This window comes from Narcine bancroftii, chromosome 13 (genome assembly GCF_036971445.1).
Source record: "Narcine bancroftii isolate sNarBan1 chromosome 13, sNarBan1.hap1, whole genome shotgun sequence".
NCBI lineage: Eukaryota > Metazoa > Chordata > Chondrichthyes > Torpediniformes > Narcinidae > Narcine > Narcine bancroftii.
This window is the reverse complement of record NC_091481.1, coordinates 77,952,820-77,976,845: the sequence shown is the minus strand read 5'-3', so window position 1 is coordinate 77,976,845 and position 24,026 is coordinate 77,952,820. Positions and strand designations below refer to the sequence as shown.

The 24,026-nt window shown below is 42.3% G+C and overlaps 2 protein-coding genes across 2 annotated transcripts in view; one reads left to right on the top strand and one right to left on the bottom strand.

Moving 5' to 3' along the window:
- LOC138748555 (cytochrome P450 2C18-like) overlaps positions 1 to 6,658 on the top strand; it is a 34,300-nt gene extending 27,642 nt beyond the window's left edge. Inside the window, exons 8-9 of the mRNA XM_069908959.1 lie at positions 3,374 to 3,515; positions 4,551 to 6,658. Of these exons, the coding sequence (XP_069765060.1) occupies positions 3,374 to 3,515; positions 4,551 to 4,768 (360 nt within the window). The 3' untranslated portion in view covers positions 4,769 to 6,658. The remainder of the gene's footprint in view (positions 1 to 3,373; positions 3,516 to 4,550) is intronic.
- The window catches only part of alkbh6 (alkB homolog 6), a 59,944-nt gene continuing 39,424 nt past the window's right edge, over positions 3,507 to 24,026 (bottom strand). Inside the window, exons 8-9 of the mRNA XM_069908964.1 lie at positions 7,171 to 7,271; positions 3,507 to 3,653 (exon numbers count right to left, since the gene is read on the bottom strand). Of these exons, the coding sequence (XP_069765065.1) occupies positions 7,193 to 7,271 (79 nt within the window). The 3' untranslated portion in view covers positions 3,507 to 3,653; positions 7,171 to 7,192. The remainder of the gene's footprint in view (positions 3,654 to 7,170; positions 7,272 to 24,026) is intronic.

The following is a 24,026-nucleotide window of genomic DNA, read 5'->3' as shown; positions in this document are numbered from 1 at the left end:
CTTATTGGATGCGTCGTGGCATATGGTGTCATCGCTCCTAACCCTGACCGCATGCGACCACTTCTGGAACTCCATGTGTCGAACACCTTTTTTTTTAAAAATTTTTTATTTTTCACACCATAAATCACATTAGCCATGATATACACTTTTTCTTTTTCACACATATACAGTGACTTTTTCTCCCCCCCCCCTCCCTCCTCCCAAGCCACCTCCCCACCCCCCCCTCTCATCCATTTTAGGTATACAATCTAGGTTGCATTAAGCCAGTCAGACAATGTTGTCATTCAACAAAAATACACCAGAAATTCTACTGAGTCCATTCTTTTCTTTCCTTCTCCTTCCATCAACTTAGGTAATGTTTGTCCCCGGTAGGTTTTTGCTATTGTATTTAATGTAAGGCTCCCATACTTGTTCGAATATTTCAATATTATTTCTTAAACTATATGTTATTTTTTCTAATGGAATACATTTATTCATTTCTATATACCATAGTTATATTTTCAAATTATCTTCCAATTTCCAGTTGACATAATACATTTTTTTGCTACGGCTAGAGCTATCTTGACAAATCTTTTTTGTGCATCCTCCAAATCAATTCCAAATTCTTTGTTTGTTATGTTACTTAGGAGAAAGATCTCTGGATTCTTTGGTATATTGTTTTCTGTTATTTTATTTAATATCTGACTGAGATCATCCCAAAATTTTTCTACTCTCTCACATGTCTAGATTGCATGAATTGTTGTTCCCATTTCTTTTTTACATCGAAAACATCTATCAGATACTGTTGGGTCCCATTTATTTAACTTTTGCGGTGTAATGTATAGTCTGTGTATCCAGTTATATTGTATCATACGTAGCCTCGTATTTATTGTATTTCTCATCGTTCCAGAACATAATTTCTCCCATGTTTCCTTTTTTATCTTTATATTTAAATCTTGTTCCCATTTTTGTTTAGTTTTACCATTTGTTTCCTCATTCTCCTTTTCTTGCAGTTTAATATACATATTCTGTCTCGAACACCTTGAAGACACTGAAAAAGTGCCTAGGGCTGTTCTCATATTTCATGCAGTGGGTGCCCAACTATGCCGATAAGGCCCATCCCCTATTTCGGTCAACCACTTTTCCATGATCGGCGGAGGCCCAAGCAGCTTTCAATCAGATTCGAGGAGACATCGCTAAGGCCACGATGCATGCCGTGGATGAGTCCGTCCCCTTCCAGGTGGAAAGCGATGCCTCCGACTTTGCACTGGCCGCCACATTAAACCAGGCAGGCAGGCTGGTAGCAATTTTTTTCCTCATCCTTCACGGTCCAGAACTCCGGAACTCCTCCGTCGAGAAGCAGGCACAAGTGATCATTAAGGCAGTGCACCACTGGCGACACTACCTAGCTGGAAAAAGATTTACCCTGTTGACTGATCAGAGGGCAGTGGCCTTCATGTTCAGTGCCAAACAACGGGGTTAAATCAAAAATGACAAGATTCTGAGGTGGAGGATTGAGTTATCCACCTACAACTATGACATCTTGTACCGGCCGGGTAACCTCAACGATTCCCCCGGACGCCCTAACCCGAGGGACGTGCGCAAGCGCGCATCTCAACTGTCTCCAGATCCTGCACGATAGTCTGTGCCACCCCGGAGTTACAAGGTTGTATTACTTTATCAGGTCAAGGAACCTTCCATACTCTGTTGAGGATGTCAGGTCCACGACCAGACGATGCCAAATCTGTGCTGAGTGTAAGCCCCAGTTCTATCAGCCAGAAAAGGCACACCTCATCAAGGCCACTCACCCTTTCGAATGACTCAATGTCGATTTCAAGGGCCCCCTCCTGACCACAAATAGGAACGCCTACTTCCTGACGGTGGTGGACGAATTTTCCAGGTTCCCCTTTGCAATTCCCTGCCCAGATATGACCTCAGCCACGGTCATCAAGGCCCTGAGCAGTATCTTCACGGTGTTTGGGTACCGACTATATTCATAGTGATTGGGGGACCTCGTTCATGAGTGAGGAGCTGCGTCAGTACTTCCTGACCAGAGGCATAGCCACTAGCAGGACCACCAGCTATAACCCCAGGGGCAAAGGCCAGCTGGAAAGGAAGAACAGCACCATCTGGAAGGCGGTGCTCCTGGCCCTTAGGTCAAAAAATTTGCCTGAAGCTCTCCACGCTATCTGGTCATTACTCTGCACTGCTACTAACACCACCCCGCATGAATGCCTCTTTGCTTTCCCTTGGAGGTCGGCAAATGGTTCTTCCATCCCTCCCTGGCTGACATACCCTGGGCCGATTCTCCTTCGGAGGCACGTCAGAGGCCATAAGATGGATCCACTTATTGAAGCGGTACCCCTCATACATGCCAACCCCCAGTACGCATTTGTGAGGTACCCGGGCGGCCACAAGGACACTGTGCCCATACGAGACCTAGCAAGGGCCAGAGACCCTGAGACTGCCTTGCTGGCTGCTGATCATGCCACGAACCCAATGGTGCCACATCCAAGCATGGCCCTGGAGTCCGAGCTGCCTGCCCTGCAGCTGGACGTCCAGGCTCCTACCTCTCCTGCAGCTGTGGAGGACCCCCCAGTACTCCAGAAGTCCACCGCCAGCACCCCAACCCCAACAGTTCCTGCAGCGGACGCTCCCCTGTCGGCCCCCTCTCCGGAGGAGCTCCGAACGGACACGCTGGTTCCCCGGTAGTCCGGCAGACAGAGGAGGCTGCCTGTGCAGCTCAACCTCTAGCGGGTCGGGGTGTCCGCTTCTTCCGCCAATTTGTTTGATAATTGTTAAAAGTTACTGTATTGCTGTTGTTGTCGCCTCTGGGTTTTGTTGTTACCAGTGAGTTCTTTTTTTAAAAAGGAGGGTTAAATGTGGTGATATGACTGTATGCACTGGCTGGCCTGCTCTCTGGGTGTCTCGCTGCCTTAGTTCCTGCCCACGTGACCCCAGGCCATAAAGGTCGAGTCCACTCTCCTTCTCTCTCATTTCCTAGCCTGGACCCAGGCCAGCAGTCTCTAGCTCAATAAAGCCTATCGTTCCCCTCAGTCTTCTGTCTGCGTCATTATTGGGGCTACCGATAGCGTCCAACAAGTTATTGCACAGTGAGAGGCATTGCAATGAAGGGCACTTCATCCCTTGAGCAACCTCCTCAGCTCGCTCCTTGGATTTTCCTGAGAGCTGATCTGGAAGGGCAAGCATGGCTGATCATTTCTTTTTTTCATTCGCCAATGGTGTCAAGTTCAGGTTTCAATCCAGATCAGTGAACTAGGCAGAAAGCAGATCTTTGTGGATCAGCAATAAAGATGTTAAATTGAACTTTGTTCTTGTGTCACTAATATAAGTTTTGCTCATTACTATGTTTAAAATTTGCTCCTGTATTTAGGGTACATTTGTGATTCCCTTGCTTACCTCCGTCCTGAAAGATGCCAACCACTGGGAGACACCGGAATCGTTTAATCCAAACCATTTCCTCGATGAAAATGGATGTTTCAAAAAAAGTACTAATTTCATGGCATTTTCAGCAGGTACAACCTTTTATTGCCTTTTCTTCTCAACCTGGTCACCCAGCACATGGTTGATTGCAGAATAAATGGTGGGAACAGGCTGTTAGCATGTTGGTCTAGTATGTAGATGCTGGTGTTGAAATTTGTGTTTGAATCATACTATGAAAATAAAATAAATGACATTCAATTAATTAAAATGTGGAATTTTAAAAGAGCTAGTCCAACAATTCTAATCATGATGTAACAAGTTGCTGTATCCATGAACGTCATTTGGTACAGCAGTCTCATGTGGCCATTATGATCCTGCAACTTTGAAACAGCAAACAAGCTACTCTGTTCAAGGGCAATCAGAAAGTATCTTTAAAAAGGCCTTTTATTTACAGTGATTGGCACATAGTGTTTGAGTGCAGGAGTAAGGGGAGAGTGCGTCTTTTGGAACCCTTTAGAGTGTTAGCGATGCTCAGTCAGGGCTCATTCAAAACAGAGATCACAAATTTTTTTGGATAAAATCCTGAAGAATAGTTCAGCCAGGATCTGGATAAGTGGCACAGCAGGCGCAAAGAGCCGGCTGGCTAACTCCCGCCGATGCTTATTGCCTCTTGTACCCTCTGAATAAAATCCCAAATCTTAACTCCCTACTTCAAAACAGCAACTGCATCAAACCAACGTGAAATTTGGCAGTTTAACCCAGTCCACATTCACGTTAAAATCAGGGACGGAAGACGGTTTAAGGTAAAAAAAAAAGTCAGGTGCTCAAATTTGTCCAAGTTTATCCTGAATTGCTCGTTTACGTAATGAAAAGAAATATCAAATAATAGACCGCAGGTTCGAACTAATGAAATCCAAAAGCACAACTTTGCCCTCAACTCCTCTTGGAGAGTCCATTATTCAAGCCAATATTGTTTGTAAAGGTTTTGAGTACAAAACCCACCTATAGTCGGAACAGGGGAGGGCAAAGGTCTCCAGCAATCCAGAGTATTTTCAATTAATCAGTAGTTGAATGGTGTAGATGGCGTTGACAGAATTTTATTCAAGATCACCTTGGTGCTTTTCCAGGTAAGAGAACGTGTGTGGGAGAAGCATTGTCTCGCATGCAATTCTTTCTTATTTTGACCAGCCTGCTGCAGAACTTTGTCTTCACGTCTGTTATCGATCGCGAGGATATTGATATCTCACCAGTTACAAGTAGTTTTCTGGTTGCACCCCGCGTGTACGAAATTTGTGCTGTTGCTCGGAAAAGTGACTTGGAGCATCTCATGAATGTTAGCAATTGATGTTATAAAAGTTATCGTATCCCACATCTAAACTCCACACCTTTGTCATCTTATTCTGTCAGTGATTGAGTATGATTTTCCAATGTGCAGTGTGTGGGTTTTTCATGCTGGTTTGTTATCGTTGGGTACCTCTGAGGGAAGGATTCCTAGGAGATGGGAAATTGTAAGGGAGGTCATGGCGAAAGGCCCAGTTGCCCTTCTCTGAGCACCTCGCTACTTGGAGGAAGGAGAGGCCTTAGTGCCAGAGCAACGTCTCCCCAAATGACAGCAAGAGCGCAGACATGTTTACAGACATGCAATAGTGTTCACCCACCCCCCCCCCCCCTCCACTTCCCCATTCCACCTCAACATTCATGGAGCGAAGTAACTTTCAAGAAGTAAACACTTTCAATACTTTGAGCTGGGTCACTACATCGATACAATGGGACCAGCTCCTCCACCAGTTGGTGCAGCTTGAATCAGCGGCAAAACAGGTTGGCATTTACTCCAGTAGACCCCATGCAGGCACCAGAGCATCATCTTTAGACCAGTGACATTTACCATGGCATAACTTGCATTAGTGGTATTTTGCTGTAGTGTTAATAGGCGAGCTCTCCACTGGCCACCGCGACAGAGGTGCACCAAAGAAAAGGTACAAGGACTGCCTAAAGAAATCTCTTGGTGCCTGCCCCATTGACCACCGCCAGTGGGCTGATCTCGCCTCAAACCGTGCATCTTGGCGCCTCACAGTTTGGCGGGCAGCAACCTCCTTTGAAGAAGACCGCAGAGCCCACCTCACTGACAAAAGGCAAAGGAGGAAAAACCCAACCCCAACCAACCAATTTTCCCCTGCAACCGTGTCTGCCTGTCCCGCATCGGACTTGTCAGCCACAAACGAGCCTGCAGCTGACGTGGACTTTTACCCCCTCCATAAATCTTCGTCCGCGAAGCCAAGCCAAAGAAATAGGGAACTACGTGCTGCGGGAAATGTCTGTTAATTTGGTTTTCTTAAGGATAAAGTATTATGGCTACTTCCTGACTCCTTCAGTAATAGAATGCTGCCATTGGCAGCCCTATTGAGCCCCCCACCCCGCACAACACTGCCCGTGTATCTTCAGCAGTTAAAAGTTAGAGAGAAAGATCCATGAAGCTGTTTGCACATCTTTTCATCTCTCAAACTTCCTCAGCTAGCTCGTTTCCAGCTTCCCACTGGGAAAAAGGTTGTCACTCACATCCCCTTCAAATCTTTCCCTTCCCACTTTAAATCCAAGCCCTCTTGTTTGGACTCCCCTATCCTGGGGTTAACACTGACTATCCACCTTTACCTCGGCCACTCATGATTTTATAAACCTCTGCAAGGTCACCCCTCCAGCCACCTAAGGAAAACAGTCCTAGCCAATCCAGTCTCTCCTCTAACTCAAATTCTAACAGTCTAGTGCTTTGATGGACGATGAGCATACGAAATGAATTAGGTAACGCTACAAATTGAAACATAAATTACTGTTCGTTTTGGAATTGTACATTGGTGAAGGTTTTCATAATACGTTAGCATAAGAATTGTTAATTAAAGAGCTACAAAAATAAGACTATCTGACATCTTCGGTCTATTCAATGTCTCGACTGGTTTTGTTGGTGTGTTTTGGAACTCTGATCCTTAGCATAAGAATTGTTAATTAAAGAGCTACAAAAATAAGACTATCTGACATCTTCGGTCTATTCAATGTCTCGACTGGTTTTGTTGGTGTGTTTTGGAACTCTGATCCTTAGCATAAGAATTGTTAATTAAAGAGCTACAAAAATAAGACTATCTGACATCTTCGGTCTATTCAATGTCTCGACTGGTTTTGTTGGTGTGTTTTGGAACTCTGATCCTTAGCATAAGAATTGTTAATTAAAGAGCTACAAAAATAAGACTATCTGACATCTTCAGTCTATTCAATGTCTCGACTGGTTTTGTTGGTGTGTTTTGGAATTCTGATCCTTCTATCATGGAAAAAAAAAGAACAATTATATTTACCACCACATCAATAGAATTCTGGGACCTGCAAGAGTGCAAGACGAAATGAAGTAAATTCAATGGACTCAACAAAATACAAATTAACTATTTTCCATATCTAGTGCTATTTATGAAATGAAATGAAGCTTGGATTATATACAGCTGCCAAGTTGCATTGCTCACAAAATGAATAGATGCCACCAAAATTGAGTCCACTGGTCGACTTCATTGCCAATTTTATATTTAAAGTTTTATCAATGTTCCATCATGGCAAACTTGGCCAGTTATATAGGAAGTTCACCCATTCATGCCTCTGAACATCCAAATTCATTCTTGACATTGTGTTAAATCCACATGGGATGAAACATTAAAAATATTTCAATGGTCCAAACATGGCATGGCAATAACATTCAAGCAAAATACTCACCTCTCCTTTTTCATTCTCTCTTTTAACGGAGTGGTAGAAATCTAATAAAGTTTGAGAGCCAAGGCTTATAGTGGTCACAGTTGGAAAGTAAAGAGGTCCATCTTCATGAGGGTAGAAGGAGAAAAAATGATGATGTCATGAACAATTCAATAATACAAGTAAGATTATTATTTATATCTCCCACAATATCAGTTTAGACATTATATACTGTATATATCAGAATCAGAATTGATTGTCAGTGGTTAGCAGCATCATCTTAGTGCAAACATTCATTAAACCATCTTACCACATTACTATAAGTAAAAAAATTAAAGTAGTCGTGCACAAAAAGGCAGTGTCTTTGATTAATCAGGAATCTGACGGCAGCAGGGAAGAAGCTGTCCTTGTGCAATTGAGTGCTCGTCTTGAGGCTCCTGTACCTTTTTCCAGATCTAGCCGAGTGATAAAAGAGGTTAGAGGGTGCTTTCTTAAGGGACCGCCTCATGTAGATCTCCTCGATGGAGCGAAGTCTGGTGGCGCAGGCCAAGTTAACAACCCGCTGGAGTTTATTCTTGTCCTGCCTTCATAGCAGACAGTGATGCAACCAGTCACAAGTTTACGAGAGTCTTCGGTGTCATACCTAATCTCCTCAGGCACCTCACAAAGTATAGCCGCTGACGAGCCTTCTTTTTGAAGGCTCCACGACAGATCCTCGGAGAGGTTTTCACTCAGGAATTTGAAGTTCTTGACCCTCTCCATTACTGAGCCCTCGATGACGGCTGGGTCGTGTTCCAGCCATTCGCCGACACATCTAATCGAATAACGTCAGATCGCCATAAGGGCGATCTCTTGCTTCCTTGTTATCTCTAACTCTACCAGTGGATGGTTGAAGCGTTTTAAACAGCATTATTCGTTGCAAAGTGTTAAGGTGAGTGGAGAGTCTGTAAGTGCTGGTGTGAAGGCAGCTGAAGCTTTTGTAGAAGAATTAGATAAACTAGTTGTAGAGGATAATGATCAACTTACATCCAAATCGATTTGCGTCCCCACTTCCAGAACATAAATCAGATGCAATTCGAATCATATGTGTATATGTGAAAGTGATAAAAGAACAATGCTAGGGTTTCCATAAGTGCTCCTTATATTCCTAAACTCTTTGAACTGAGCTATACAAACGAATAGCTTAGCAATAATTAAAATTGTAAAGGTTATTAACAATGAATGCATCCGTTGACTTTGCTAAGTTCTATCAGTACCATGAGTCCTTCCTTTTTTTTAAAATTTTTTATTTTTCACACCATAAATCACGTTAGCCATGATATACACTTTTTCTTTTTCACACATATACAGTGTCTTTTTCTACCCCCCCCCTCCCTCCTCCCAAGCCACCCCCCCACCCCCCCTCTCATCCATTTTAGGTATACAATCTAGGTTGCATTAAGCCAGTCAGACAATGTTGTCATTCAACAAAAATACACCAGAAATTCTACTGAGTCCATTCTTTTCTTTTCTTCTCCTTCCATCAACTTAGGTAATGTTTGTTCCCGGTAGGTTTTCGCTATTGTATTTAATGTAAGGCTCCCATACTTGTTCGAACTTCCTTTACTCATTGACCAAAACATGATTGGCAACTTTCCCTGAGAAAAGTCTGATGGATGAGATTTTCAGTGTATTTGTCTTCTTGGCAGCCTGCCACTTGGGCGAGGTAACCCACCTGCAGGAGATAAGGAAATGCATCCAAACCACAAGAGTTCCAACTTCTATTTAGTTATTTTCTTCCTTCAAATTGGCATTCTGGGATCTGCTGCACCAACTGAGGGTCCAAACAAATAGAGAGAAATTTGGAAAGACATGAACAATGCATCCCAATTTATTCTTTTAAGAGATTTGGACGTCACTGGCACATTTATCTTCGACCTCTCGTTGTGCTGAACCGAGAAGGTAGTGAAGGATCAACCACATCGATGGGTTTGCAGTCCTATATACACTGGGTGAGAATTTTGTTCCCTGAAGGAGACAAGTTGACAATGGATTTTCTATTATGTGTTTTACTTAGACTAGCCCTTGTTTTCATTGCTCTACATGCATCAACTTACTTAAATTTAAATTATCAGCTGCCTAGGTGGAATTTAAACTCAGGTCTCCAGATCTATGCTCCAGAATCCGGCCTGCTAATCCGGTCATTCAGCTACCGACAGAAAGGGCAAAATGTTGTTGTGTGTATAATCGTTCAAAGCGCACAAGTTTAAAAAAATCATTCGAGGTTACGGGCCCGGAATGAACCACACGCCCTGCAGAAACCCTCAAGCCTCGAAGGAGAAAAATCTCATTTTGTTTTAATTCACATACAAGCGCTCGATGAGAGCACGTGTTTCTTGGACGACTGTATTTCAGAAATGTTAATGTATAGACCATAATACGGTGCCATATTACTCAGTGATAAAGTTAATACATTCATCAAATGATGGATGGTACAGTTCTGTTACTTATGGAGATCCTTCTATATAAATTTAAGGTGGCTTTTTCCACATCAGAATAGTGACCACACTTGGGGTCTTGAGAAAGGCAATTCTAAATGCAAGTCTTTCCCTCTGGCTGTTAACTTGAATATCGGATAATTCATCCCACTTAATCATAGTATCATCTCCCTCAATAATCCAACCATGTCCTCAATCAATCAGGGAAAGTTTATACTTCCATCATTTAGGTCTTCCCTCAGCCCAGTTCTGTAGCCTTCTTCTTGACATTTGAGTTTGAGTCAGTCAGTCAAGTTTATTGTAATCAAATTGTATAAGTACAACCCGATGAAACAGAGTTCTCCGGTCCTCGATGCAAAACATGCAGACACATAACCAGATATAACACACCTACAGACAAACAATACACGTGCCGGACAAGTGTTCTATCTATACAAACAAAGAAATAAATAAATACTGTTTTCTCCGATGGTCAGTGTGAGCCATTCTGTTTAGTATTCTCACTGCCCATGGGAAGAAGTTGTTCCTCAGCCTTTGCTTCAATTACCTCTTGGCAATTTGAAAATCGGATGTTTAAACATTAAACCAGTCATTGAGTATTTTTCCAATGATTTACAGGGGTATATTTATTAATGTACCATCACTCCCTTCCCTTTAGTTCTGATAAAGGATCCAGATCTGAAACATTGATGGACCATTTCTACCCATGCTGTCTGATCCACTGAGTTGATCCAGGAATTCTTTGCTCAAGATTCTGGCATCTGCACCATTTTTGTTTTTCTAGCAGTCTTCCCTCCTCTGTCGGACACCACAGATTTAAGTCTTTCAGGAACAACTTTGCTTGCTATTATGCTCAGTATCCTGTTCATTGTGTGGTTCTTTAAAAGAGACCAGCCGCACAAGGGGAGGCTTCCCCAAGGTCCCCCTGCTTGGCCCATTGTCGGCAACTTGTTCCAAATGGACATCCACACTCCGCACAAATCCCTCATCAAGGTAAGAGCAACTTGTGCATTTTTAAAGTTGCCAAACAATTCAGAAAAGTCTTCATCAATCTGGGATAGAAATCTTTCACACCAGCCTCCTGTGTGGATTCAAGTAATTTCCCCCAGTCTTCTGCTGGTTGCTCCCTCATTATCCGAAGTGTATATTTACCCCTTGCATATCGTGTGTGTATGTGCGTTGAGGTTTGCCTAGCATATTGACCTTGTTGTCCCATTTGCATCCTCGAAATAAACGTGTGCTTTGTACGTCAACTTTGGTCTAATTCTTAATTGGTGGGACTCACATAAACCCTGATGACATTGACCAAGAATCTTTTAAATTTCCCAATCCAATTATACCAGCCTCCACCATCCACTACTCTGTGTAAAAAAAAGTGCCCTTGACATCTTCCCTAAACTTTTCTCCCATCATCTTATAGACATGCCCATTGGTGCCGGCCTATCAATGCCTCTCATAATCTTGTAGACCTCCATAAAGTCAACTTCCAGCTTCATTAACTAATGGCGTGACTGGCATCACACAGGATGAGGAAGCTTATTTAACGAGGTCCACCCATTGTATTGCTGCAGTTGAGTACGGTCCCATATACATCTTCTGGTTCAGTGGCTACCCTGTAGTGGTGGTGTGTGGTGTTGACGCTGTGAAAGAGGCTCTGACTGACCACGGGCAAGACTTGAGTGGCAGTTATAACTTCCCGGTCTTCCAAAGGATGTCAAATGGCTATGGTGAGAGAACACTTAAATTCAGTTTATTATTGCTCCTTTTACTCTAAATGAAATACAAACTTTGATTTAATTTATGTGTTTTCAGGTTGTTGACCCTGCCTGATATATCGGGCATTTATTAACTCTTTCTCATTGCTCTTGAGAGGTTGGTGGTCTACGTAGCAGTCCGTGGCTCTGTTGGAGGGATGGTTGGGGGTCGAGGGGAGCAGTGCAGGGGTTGGTCCCACAAAGTAATACCAATTCCATTTCCAAGTCAAGATGTGATTTTTGACGAAAGTCTCCAGTTCCAATATGCCTGGTTTCCCTGCCTTTCCAAGTAGTGGGGCTTGGGTGTTTGCGAAGTAGTCTTGGTAAGATGCTGCAATTGTGTTTGTAAATGGTACACCTGGCCACAACAGTCTAGGCAAATGGTTCATGATGGGCATTTGATGGTGGTTTTGTGGATGAGCATCACAGCAGAAGGACTGTGGAGCCTATGACAACCAATCTCATTTCCCCAAATCCTTTTTCATCCACAATTTTGAAATACACATTCTTTTAAGACCATAAAACATTGGAACAGGCGTAGACTATTCAGCCCATCGAGTCTGCCCACCATTAAATCACGAGTTGATCCACTTTCCCACTCGGTCCCACTGCCCGGCCTTCTCCCCATAATTTATGATGCCCTGGCTCATCAAGATACTTATCAATCTCTGTCCAATGACCTGACCTTTACCCTCTGACTGAAGAAATGTCTCAGCATCTCTTTTTATTTAAAAAACTTTATTTATTCTTTCAAAATACAGATAATAAGTAACATATATAACAATAAACAAAGCATGAACGATATATTTTATATATATAAAAGAAAAAAAAAGAAAGAAAAAAAGGAACCCCCCTTTCAGCTAACTCTCTTAAGGAGAGCCATAAAAAGAAAAAAAAATTAAAGAAAAATTAAGCATACATATTAAGATCTAATCAATGTAAATCAAAATGTAAATATTCTGAATATAACAACCACATTAATAAAAAAACTATAGTTATCACGCAAAACGTAATTTTTCCATTATTAAACAATATCTCATCTCATTATGCCATCCATTAATATCAATCATATTTGTATCTTTCCACATACTAGCAATAGAGTTTTTTTGCTACAGATAATGCTAAATATACAAAAGCAAGTTGAAATTTATCTAATCCCAGACCTTTCAAAGGTTGCAAACTACCCAATAAAACTACTGTCAGATCTAAAGGTATTTTAATCTAAATGGATGCCCTTCAATCCTGAAGTTGTGCCCTTTTGTCCTAGGGTCTCCCACAGTGATAAACAACCTTTCTACATCTACTCTGTCCATTCCTATCAACATAATTCAATGAATTTCTCCATCATTCTCCTAAATTCCAGAGTACAGGCTAAAGGCCGTCAAATTTTCCTCATATCATAACCTTTTGATTCCCAAAACCATTCCTGTGAACCTCCTCTGAACCCTCTCCAACATCAACATGTCTCTTCTAAAACGAGGAACCTAAAACTGCTCTCAATACTCCAAGTGAGGTAAGACCAGGGCAGTACAATTGATGTAGCAATTAGGGAAACGCCTTTACAGCGCCAGTGCTCGGGACTGGACTGGGCTTCAAATCTGGCACCGTCTGTAAGGAGTTATACATTCCCATTGTGTCTGTGTGGGTTTCTTCCAGGGGCTCCAATTACACTGGGGGTGTAGGTTAATGTGGTGTAAATTAGGCTGCACAGGTTCATGGGCTGAAATGGCCTGCTATCATGCTGAATGTCTATTAACAAAATTATAAAGCCTCAGCATCATATCCCTGCTCTTATATTCTATTCCTCTTCAAATAAATACCAGCATTGCATTTGCCTTTTCCCCATTGAGTCAGCAAGATTACCTACAGGGTACCCTGCATGATGAGTCCAAGGTCCCTTCGCATCTGGGAATTTTCAATTTTCTTCCCATTTTAAAATAGTCTGTCCATTTATTTCTTCTACCAAAGTACATGACCGTGCACATTCTAACATTGTGTTTCATTTGCCTCTTCTCTGCCCATGCTCAGCCTGTCTTTCTGCAGCCTCCGTTTCCTCCACACTACCTGCTCCATCACCTATCTTCATAGTGAACGTGAGCACAAGGCCATTCATTCCATACTCCAAATCGTTAATATACAACATAAAAAGACTCTACTCACACTAGTGTGTTTCCTGGTATATTATGGACTCTGATCTCATTAAGTAGCCTTCTGTTTTAATCCATTTATAATACGGAATCAAAGATCCAGTGTTTCTCTCTTTAAAAGTGAATAACCAGGTTATTCAATCTTGAATATACTGACATGAAAAGGTAGAGAGAGAAACAGAGTTCTAATTTCAGGTTGATGACCATTTGCAGGAGTTACCAGGAATGTTACAATGCTTTTTCTGCTCTTTGGACATCCAATCAGGAAGACCTTGGATTGTGGTTGGGACCAGGAAATCCAGTTGATTTAACTGTGGGATTTGGAAACTAACTACAGCAGTGACTTTCAGGTAGAAGACTGAGCATTGGTGTGGAATTCCAAACATTTTGGCAGTACTAAAGGAGAGAAAATAGTAAATTGATAAAGGTGGAGCATGCTTTGCCCTTGGACATTTGACATTCATTCCAAATAATTTAAACTGGATTGTGGTCTCCCTTGAAGGAGTTGGCTTCAGCAATGGGGAGAGATGGAGACAGCTTCGGAAATTCTCTCTCTAATTACCTTGAAGAATTTTGGAATGGGAAAGAAGAGCATTGAAGAGGATTCAGGAGGAAGCCCAGTAGCTGGTTACACATTTCAGGAATAAAAACGGTTTGTGACATTAGAGGTCTAGTTAATGATTAAAAGTAGTTTCTTGCCTTTTTCCTAAACCGGTGAGCAATCATTTTGATTGTCGGGGAAAAAATGGTTGGAATTTTGGTTTTTGTATTTGATATTTTTAAATAGTGGAGAATTGATCTGAGAAATAGAAGCTCAAATAAAGTCATGCCTCCATTTTTATGACATTGAACTTAATTTTGGGCCTATCAATTTAGTCCCAGCATGCAAAATATTGGGATGGTTTGGATCATGGCTTCAAATTCATGATGTCAACTGGTCTGTGACTGTCATTGGAATTTGTTTTGCATAGTGCAGCCCAGGAACTGGCCCACAGTCCATGATGGCCAAATCAAACTACATTTCCACTGCTTGCACTTAATACTATTTCCCGCATATTCACGTGCCTATCTAGAAACTTCTCAGATGCTAATATTGTATCTGGTTTCACCACTGCTTCTGGTGGCCTGTCCCAATCATCCATCTCTCTACCCCACACTTCAGAAGTTCTTAATTAGCTTTTTGTGATCATGGGGTGTAAAAGATGCTCTAGAAATACAGGTCTTTTGAATGTTACATCCTCTTATGAAGTCTAAGTGCTATACAGGAGAAAGAAAAGGAGAGATGGAAATAGAAAGCATGTTTAGGAGAAGGGCTTGATTTCTTTTCAATAGTTGTCTCAGAATCTGGTTGTCGCTGGTAAAAATTTAGACATACAGCACTGTAACAGGCTATTTTGGCCCATGAATCTTTTCTGCCCAATTTACACCCCATTAATCTAAACCCCAGTTGGAAGGAAACCCAAGGGGAGAATGTACAAACTCCTTACTAACAGCATGGGATTCAAACCCAGGTCCAGTCCCGATCATTGGTGCTGTAAAGACATTGTGCTAACTGCTACGCAAACCGTGGTGGCAATCTTGATTCCCAGTTGCAGGCCTGTCTGTCCTCGACCTCTTCCTCCACCAAAGTTGGGCCAAACATGAACAAATGAAGCAGCAGTCAATAGACATTAGACAATAGACAGTAGGTGCTGGAGTAGGCCAATTGAGCCAGCACTGCCATTTTTCAGATCATGGCTGATCGTTCTCCGTCAGTAACCATTCCCTGCCTTATCCCCATAACCCTGAATTCCTCTGCCCACATGGGTAGTCCACAAGCAACTAACCTCTCCCACTCCCATCGTACACACACTCCTGGTCTCATTATCTAGTTTCTTTTCCCTCCCACACCCGACTTCATCTATCACTCTTACACTCAAGCAACCCTATCCTGTCCTTCTGCTCCCATTTGCCCACCAGACCTCCACTCATCATCATCTCCCCCCAACCAGGCCAGTCCACCTGACCTCGCTGTATCTGCCCATCAACCCCTCCCATCCTGGATCCACCACTCGCCCACTCCTACCTCACCCCTCCTCCCCCTTACCTCTTTATGTTGGCCAGTTCTGATACAGGGTCCAGGCCTGAAATATTGACCATCCACGCTGGAACCCGCCGAGTTCCTCCAGCAGATCATTTCTTGTTGTTTTTATTTCAAACCGGCCTCTTTTCTTGGATCAGGCTGTCCATTCCGCGCAGATTTTCTACTGAGATGCATGGCATCAACTATCATCTGCTCCATCAACATTGGGTAGCAATTCAATTACGACGATAAGAACTTCCTCAGGCTAATGCAAATGGTTGCAGACTCTATGACCACCTGGTCACAGGTTCAACTTTTTATTTTGGGGACATACTAAAGCCCACTGAATTTGTTTTAAATCTATTACTGTTTAGTCACAACCCTCCCCCTCTCCCATTTCCTTTGAATGTACCAGTACAACCCGACAAAACAGCATTCTCCAGTCCATGGTGCAGAACAGTGCAAAACAGTACATATATTAAAATAAATATTCTTAATAAATAAATAGTAGAATCACAGCAGTCACTCAGTGCCAATGGGAAGAAGAAGCGGTTCCTCAGCTATGTGGTTCTGCATCTGATACTTTATCTGTTTCTCGACAGGAGTAGCTGGAAGATATTGCTTGCAGGGTGGCATCCCTGATTTTATGACCGCCCTTTAAACAACAATCCACATTTTTGGGGTGGGGTGGGGGGGGATAGGGTGACCCAAAGGTGATTCTCATTTGCTGCTTTTATGTTCCTTGGTTTGACTTCCGATCCTTTGCAACTGTACCATGCTGTAATGCAGCCAGCCAGGACACTCTCGATCGAGCTCCTGTAGAAAATTGACAGAGTGGTGGCTGACTGCCTCAGCTTTCTAAGGAAGTGCCGACACTGTTACACCTTATTGACAAATGAGGAGATGTCTTGTAACCTGGATACGTCAATTCTCAAGTGGACTCCGAAGAACTTGATGCATTTTGTCTCCTATCTTGAAGGCAGCATCCCGAGCTCTGAGAAGTGCACGGACCTCTACATCCAGCCATCATTTCTGTTTAGGCCTTTTCGTGTAGCATTTGATTTCCGTAACATCTCGACACACTTACTAATGCCCCCAGTCAATAGCTCATGCCCTTGGCCATGTTTACGTAGCTGTTGATGTGGTCATCTTCCTGTAACTGTTCGACTGTGGACAATGCAATCTGTAGCCACCCCCCCCCCCCCCCCACCCAACAGCCACGTCCTAATCTCCCTATTGGTTCATTTTTACAGCTGTCTACATGCCGTTGTTAGGATGGATACCTGGTCTGAGGAGAGGGCGAGAGGCAGCCTTGTACGCACAAGAGACATAGAATGTTCCCTCCTCGGGTGGAAAAGTTTACATGCTGTTGAAACTGTGGTAGAACAGTTTTCCAGGTTGGCATCCTTGAGGTTGCCAGCTACAATCATGCAACTGTCAGGGCGAAACATCTGGGATTCGCAACCTCATTTGGCAAAGGCATAACGTAAACTGCAGCAATCAGTGTGGCCGAGAATACCCATGGCAGGTAGAAAGGATTGCATTTCACTATCTGCTGAGCAGGTCTTTACAACAGAAGCATTTGTACACTAGTTTACACTGATGTAAATGCACAGACACCCCTTCTCAGGCCTTGCCAGAAAGCAGCAACATCTCTGTCTGCCCTGAAGGAGATAAGGCCATCTAGTTGGATTGCTGAATATGGAATGTAGCCTACGATTCTGAAATCACCAGAGCACAGCAGCCTTGCAGTTCTATCTGGTCCAGATGCAGCCTCAGGTAATTGATTTTGTTCGGACGCCTGCCAACATTTTGCTCATACCTTGATGAAGGGCTCAAGCCCGAAACAGTGGTTATTTATCTTTATCTTTGCTATACCAAGTACACTGTTGGACCTGCTGAGTTTCTCCAGCGTTGTGTTTTTATTTTAATCTGTTTTATTCTCTAGCGATCTCACATTTCCGAGTAAGATCATCAGGAGTGTAGGTCTGAAAGGGTCTAACCCAGAATCTAGCCCGTTTGCCGCACTTCTGTCTTCTCACACAGCGGTTCCGATGGCCTCCCCTGTGTCTCTAGTGATCCATTCTGCGGATGAATGTAGCCTGGCTTGCTTCCTTCAGCAAATTAAAACTGCTCAATAACTTACTAGTCCGATCCTCCAATTTGAAAGTTCAGGTCACATTTCTCATTTTCTCTAATTTTAATCAATCATAGACAATACACGTAGGGTTGGGGATTTTGCCGTTGTAGAGCCGAAGTCATTGCTCCAAACTCTTGTGTGGCCATTTTTTTTTAAAAGTATCTTGTTAACTTTAGTATTCAACTGACCGAGGAAAGATACTTCTTGATTTCCTGCATAAAATCAATACCAAGTAGTAACCATTTCCCATAAATCATGACCCATTTTTTTGGAAAACTTTATGTATAGATTTTAAAATACATACAAAAAAAACTTTACTAAAAACTAATACCCCTACTAACCCCCCCCCTCCCCACTACATCCCTCCCCAAACCACCCCTATACAAGAGCCAAAAGCATATATTGGGTAATTATTGGTTGCTGTGGAGTGTGCCAACCCTTTACATCTTAACATTTTTTTTTACAATATATCCAAAGCCTTACATTTCAAATTATGGAGTCCACATTTTAACAAAGAAAGAATAATTATTCTGTAAATTATATGTTACCTTCTCTAAGTAAATACACGATTTCAGTTCATTATGCCATCTTTGTATATTCAATTCAATGTCATTCTTCCATGTAATAGGAATACATTTCCTAGCTACAGCTAACGTCAAATGAATGAATGCAATTTGAAATTTACCCAATCTTAAACCAGTTATTAATGTTCAGCGCTTGACGTCCTGTTTTGCGGAAACTGCCAAAATGTTTGGCCTGGAAGTCAGCCTGAAGAAAACTGAGGTCCTCCATCAGCCAGCTCCCCACCATGACTACCAGCCCCCCCCACATCTCCATCGGGCACACAAAACTCAAAACGGTCAACCAGTTTACCTATCTCGGCTGCACCATTTCATCAGATGCAAGGATCGACAACGAGATAGACAACAGACTCGCCAAGGCAAATAGCGCCTTTGGAAGACTACACAAAAGAGTCTGGAAAAACAACTAACTGAAAAACCTCACAAAGATAAGCGTATACAGAGCCGTTGTCATACCCACACTCCTGTTCGGCTCCGAATCCTGGGTCCTCTACCAGCATCATCTACGGCTCCTAGAACGCTTCCACCAGCGTTGTCTCCGCTCCATCCTCAACATTCATTGGAGCGCTTTCATCCCTAACGTCGAAGTACTCGAGATGGCAGAGGTCGACAGCATCGAGTCCACGCTGCTGAAGATCCAGCTGCGCTGGGTGGGTCACGTCTCCAGAATGGAGGACCATCGCCTTCCCAAGATCGTGTTATATGGCGAGCTCTCCACTGGCCACCGTGACAGAGGTGCACCAAAGAAAAGGTACAAGGACTGCCTAAAGAAATCTCTTGGTGCCTGCCCCATTGACCACCGCCAGTGGGCTGATATCGCCTCAAACCGTGCATCTTGGCGCCTTACAGTTCGGCGGGCAGCAACCTCCTTTGAAGAAGACTGCAGAGCCCACCTCACTGACAAAAGGCAAAGGAGGAAAAACCCAACACCCAACCCCAACCCACCAATTTTCCCCTGCAACCGCTGCAACCGTGTCTGCCTGTCCCGCATCGGACTTGTCAGCCACAAACGAGCCTGCAGCTGACGTGGACATTTACCCCCTCCATAAATCTTCGTCCGCGAAGCCAAGCCAAAGATAACCCATTAAGTAATGGATTAAGTGTTAATTCAATCTTGAACAAATCTTCCAAAAACTTCATAATTTTTTCCTCAAAGGGTTTAAGTTTTTCACAAATCCATACTGAGTATAAAAAAGTTCCACAACAAAAACACGTCTGAAGAACTGAAACCATATCTTTTTAACTTCTCAGGAGTTAAATACAGCTGATGCAAAAAGTTATAATTGACTAAACTATATCTCTCATTAATTAATTTTGTTACACTATAAATTATGACCCTTTTACATTTTGTACCATCTTACTGATATCAGATATCCAGAAGTGCGACCATGTGAGTTAAAAATAATGTTTGTTTTGTAGTTATATAATAACTTTCCAAGGATTATGAATTTGCTGTCTGTATTTAACCAAAAGTTCTTCCAAAATGTCGAAAATCTGAAAAGTTTTCTGATCAAAACTATTCAAAGTCACAAAGAAAGTCTTCAGAAAAATTTCTCCAGGGATTACATTGACAGTTTCCTTCTGAAGTTGGATGAGGTAATGACACCAGGTTTCCCCTAATACTTGTATGCTTTCAAATATATGCTTAATGTTAGTCATTTTGCTGAACTGGTGAATTGGACAGACATTTAGTCGCAGTTGTACAGCATAGAAACAGGCCCCTTGCGCATGTCTCTGCCAAACCTCATGCTTATCTAAACCTCCCTTCGACCCATGGCATCTACGCCGACCATCATGGCTATCTAATATAGGCATGAGATGGGCATAGATACTATGGGTCAAATTCCTTCTCCCTGCATGCCTGTTCATTCAATCTATTTTTTTTAAATGAAATTTAAAAAAAAAACTGCAGTTGGGAGAAAATGTAGAAAATTCACAAGTCAAGCACCCTTTGCGGAGTGTATCAGGTTGGCCGAGGCAACCTTGAGAAAGGACTTCATAGAATGCATACGTGATGGCTTTCTTGAAGAGCACGTTGCTGAACCTACAAGGGAGCATGCTATCTTGGATCTGGTCCTGTGCAATGAGACAGGTAAATTAGCGATCTTGTAGCTAGGGATCCTCTTGGAAAGAGTGATCGCGGTAAGATTCTCGTAAAACAATAGCTCGGTCTAAAACCAGTATGTTATGTCTAAGCAAAAGTAAGCTACAAGGGGATGAGGGAGGAGTTGGCCAGGGTAGACTGGGAATGCAGAGCTGTATGGAGAGACAGTTGAGGAACAGTGGAAGACTTACAAAGAGATTTTTCACGGTGCTCAACTAAAATATATTCCAGTTAAAAGTGAGGAAAATAAGGGTCGAGACAACCAGCCATGGATAACTAAGGAAATAAAGGAAGGTGCCAAACTAAAAGCTTGTGTGTACTAAGTTACTAAGAGCAGTGGAAAACGAGATGGGGGAAACTTTAAAAAGCAAAGTTGCCCCTTAATTGTTTTATTTGTTTTTTTTTGCCAAAAGAGGATATATCGTTGACTTCATCTCAAAAGCCAATTTCAGCCTTGACCTCGGATAGCGAGGTGGGCAATTTTGATGAAATGGAAAGACAACACTCCATCTAACTCATATTCAGTGGTTATATCTTTCTTAAATTTAGAAAAAAAATCAGCTATGTTAAAAATGTAAAGACTCATTTTCATGAGACGTGGGGCCCTGGATTCATGGATCACTGTCACAACTTGAAGAATGAAGGTGTGTGGATGCCCCTGCATTGTTTCGTTCCTGGATGTTGTTGAGCGATTCATATGTTCACCTTGTTTAGAGAGAGGGGTTTGATTACAAAGGGGGCGGGGTGGTTTCTGTTTTTTCCCCCCCTTTAGAGACTTATTAGATTAATGTGAGTTTAATTGAGAATTGCAAACATTGATCATATAACAGAAAATAATATCTGAGAAGTATAAATTCCCTTTCTTTTTTTATAAGGGAATTTTATTTATAATTTACCTTACCTTAAAAGAAAGTAGATTTTTTGTCTCAGATTTTTATTACTTTCCCCCTTACTGGGGGAGAGGGGAATTATCCTTTTTCTTTTCTTCTTTTCAATATTATTTTTGATATATTATAAAAAAATGTGTCGATCCCATCCTAGATTTCATGTTTTGGATAAGATTAAGTTAAGAAACGAATTATGGCTACGTTTTCGATTTACAATTTATTTATGTTATGTATATACAATTTATGCCATTTACTAGATTATTATGTGTATAGGTTTTTTATTAATAAAATATTTTAGAAAGAAAAGCAACGAAGAGCCTTGAAGCAAGAAATAAGGAAAGGAAGACGATGAGAAAAGATTAGCACAACATTTAAAAACACACAGTAAAAGTTTTTCTAATTATATAAATACAAAAGGGGGGTTCAAGTGAAGGTGAGAAGGAGGTAGTGAGGAAATGGCTGAGGCTTTGAATAACTATTTTGTGCTTCACAGTGGAGGACACATCGAACATCCCAAAGACAGGGAAGTGATGGGAGATGAGGGCCTGGATGGAATAGCCATCACTAAAGCGGTAGAATTCAGAAAACCCGAGGGTCTGAAGATAAATATGCCCTCAGGTCCTGGTGGAACGCATCCCAGGGTACTGAAAGAAATGGCAGAAGTTATAGATAAGGCTTTGGCGATACACTAATTTACCAAAATTCGCTGGACTCTGGACTGGTCTCTGTGGATTGGAAGACAGTAAATGTCACATCACTGTTCAAAAAAAGATGTAGGCAAAAGGCAGGGAACAATAGGCCAGTTAGTTTAACATCTATAGTTGGGAAAATGCTCTCAATAAAGAAGAAATAGTGTGGCATCCAGAGTGAAATGCCAAAGGCAGGTCCTGTTGGATAAATCTACTGGAATTCTTTGAAGATATAATGAGCGTGGTAGATAGAGGGAAGCAGATGGACATTGTTTACCTGGATTTCCAGAAGACTTTTGATAAGGTGCTGCATAAAAGACATCCATAAGGTAAGGATGCATAGAGTGTGGGGGTGGGGGTGATATATTAGCACGGATAGAGGATTGGTTAGCCAATAGAAAGCAGAGTGCAGGGGTGTTTTTTCTAGTTGGCAATCGGTGGTGAGGGGTGTGCCACAGGGTCGGTGCTGGGCCCACAATTGTTCACATGTACATAAATAATTAAGAAGAGTATAATGTATCTAAGTTTGTTGATGACACTGAATTGAGTGGAAAAGCAAATTATGCAGAGGTTACAGAAAGTCTGCAGAGAGATGTAGTTAGTTTAAGTGAGTGGGCAAAGGTCTGGCAGATGGGAGTACAATGTTGATAAATGTGATGTTATCCACCTTGGAAGGAAAAGTACAAGATCAGAATGCTATTTAAATGCCAAGAGATTGGAGCGTGCTGCAGTGCATAAGGAATTGGAAGGGCTTGTGCATGAATCCAAAAGGTAGGTTTGCAAGTGCTGCAGGCTGTCAAGAAGGCAAATGGAATATTGGCATTCAATGCTAGAGGGATTGAATTTAAGAGCATGGACCTTAGGTTGCAACTGTACAAGGTACTGGTGAGACCACATCTTGAGTACTATATGCAGTTCTCACAAGATTACAAGACAAAGGAGCAGAAGCAGGCCATTCGGCCCATCGAGTCCACCACTCCACCCTGAGCTAAACCATTCTCCCATCTAGTTCCAGTTTTCAGCCTTTTTCCCCATATCCCTGGATAGTCTGACTAATTAGATACCTATAAATCTCCTCTTTAACCTCCCCCCCCACTGATCGGGCCTCCACAGTTGTATGTGGCAATGAATTCCACAAATCCACGATTTCTCTGGCTGAAGAAATTTTTCCTCATCTCAGTTTTAAATGGGTACCTTCTAATTCTAAGACTGTGCCCTCTTGTCCTGGATTCACTCACCAAGGGAAGCAAATTATTCTCAACTACACTGTCCAATCCTTTCAACATTCGCAATGTTTCCATGATATCCCCTCTCATTCTGAATACGGTCCAAGAGCCAATAAATGCTCCTCATATGCTAGCCTTTGCATTCCAGGAATCATCCTTGTAAATCTTCTCTGAATTCTCTCCAATATCAGTACATCCTTTCTAAGGGGCCCAAAAATTGCACACAGTACTCCAAATGAGGTCTCACTAGTGCCCCCAACACCTCCTTACTCTTATACAGTATTCCTCTTGAAATGAATGCCAACATAGCATTTGCTTTCCTTACTGCCGATCCAACCTGCAGGTTACGCTTTAGGGTATCCTGCATGAGGACCCCCAAGTCCCTTTGCACCTGAATTTTCTCTCCTTCTAAATAATGATCTATCTGTTTATTTCTTGTTCCAAAATGGACAACTGTACATTTCCTAATATAGTATCTCATCTGCCATTTTTTTGCCCACTGCCCTAAACTGTCCAAGTCTCTCTGTAAGCTTTCAGTTTCTTCAACGATTCCTGTTCCTCCACCTATCTTGGTGTCATCTGCAAACTTGGCCACAAAACTATTTAATCCACAATCTAAATTGATATACACTGTAAAAAGAAGAGGCCCAAACACTGACCCCTGCAGGACACCACGGAGTAACCGGCAACCAACCAGAACAGAATCCCTTTATTCCCATCCTATAAACCAATGCTCCACCCAATTTAATATCTTTCCTGTGATTCCATCGGCTCAGCTTCTTATGCGGCAAATCCAAATACACAACATCCACA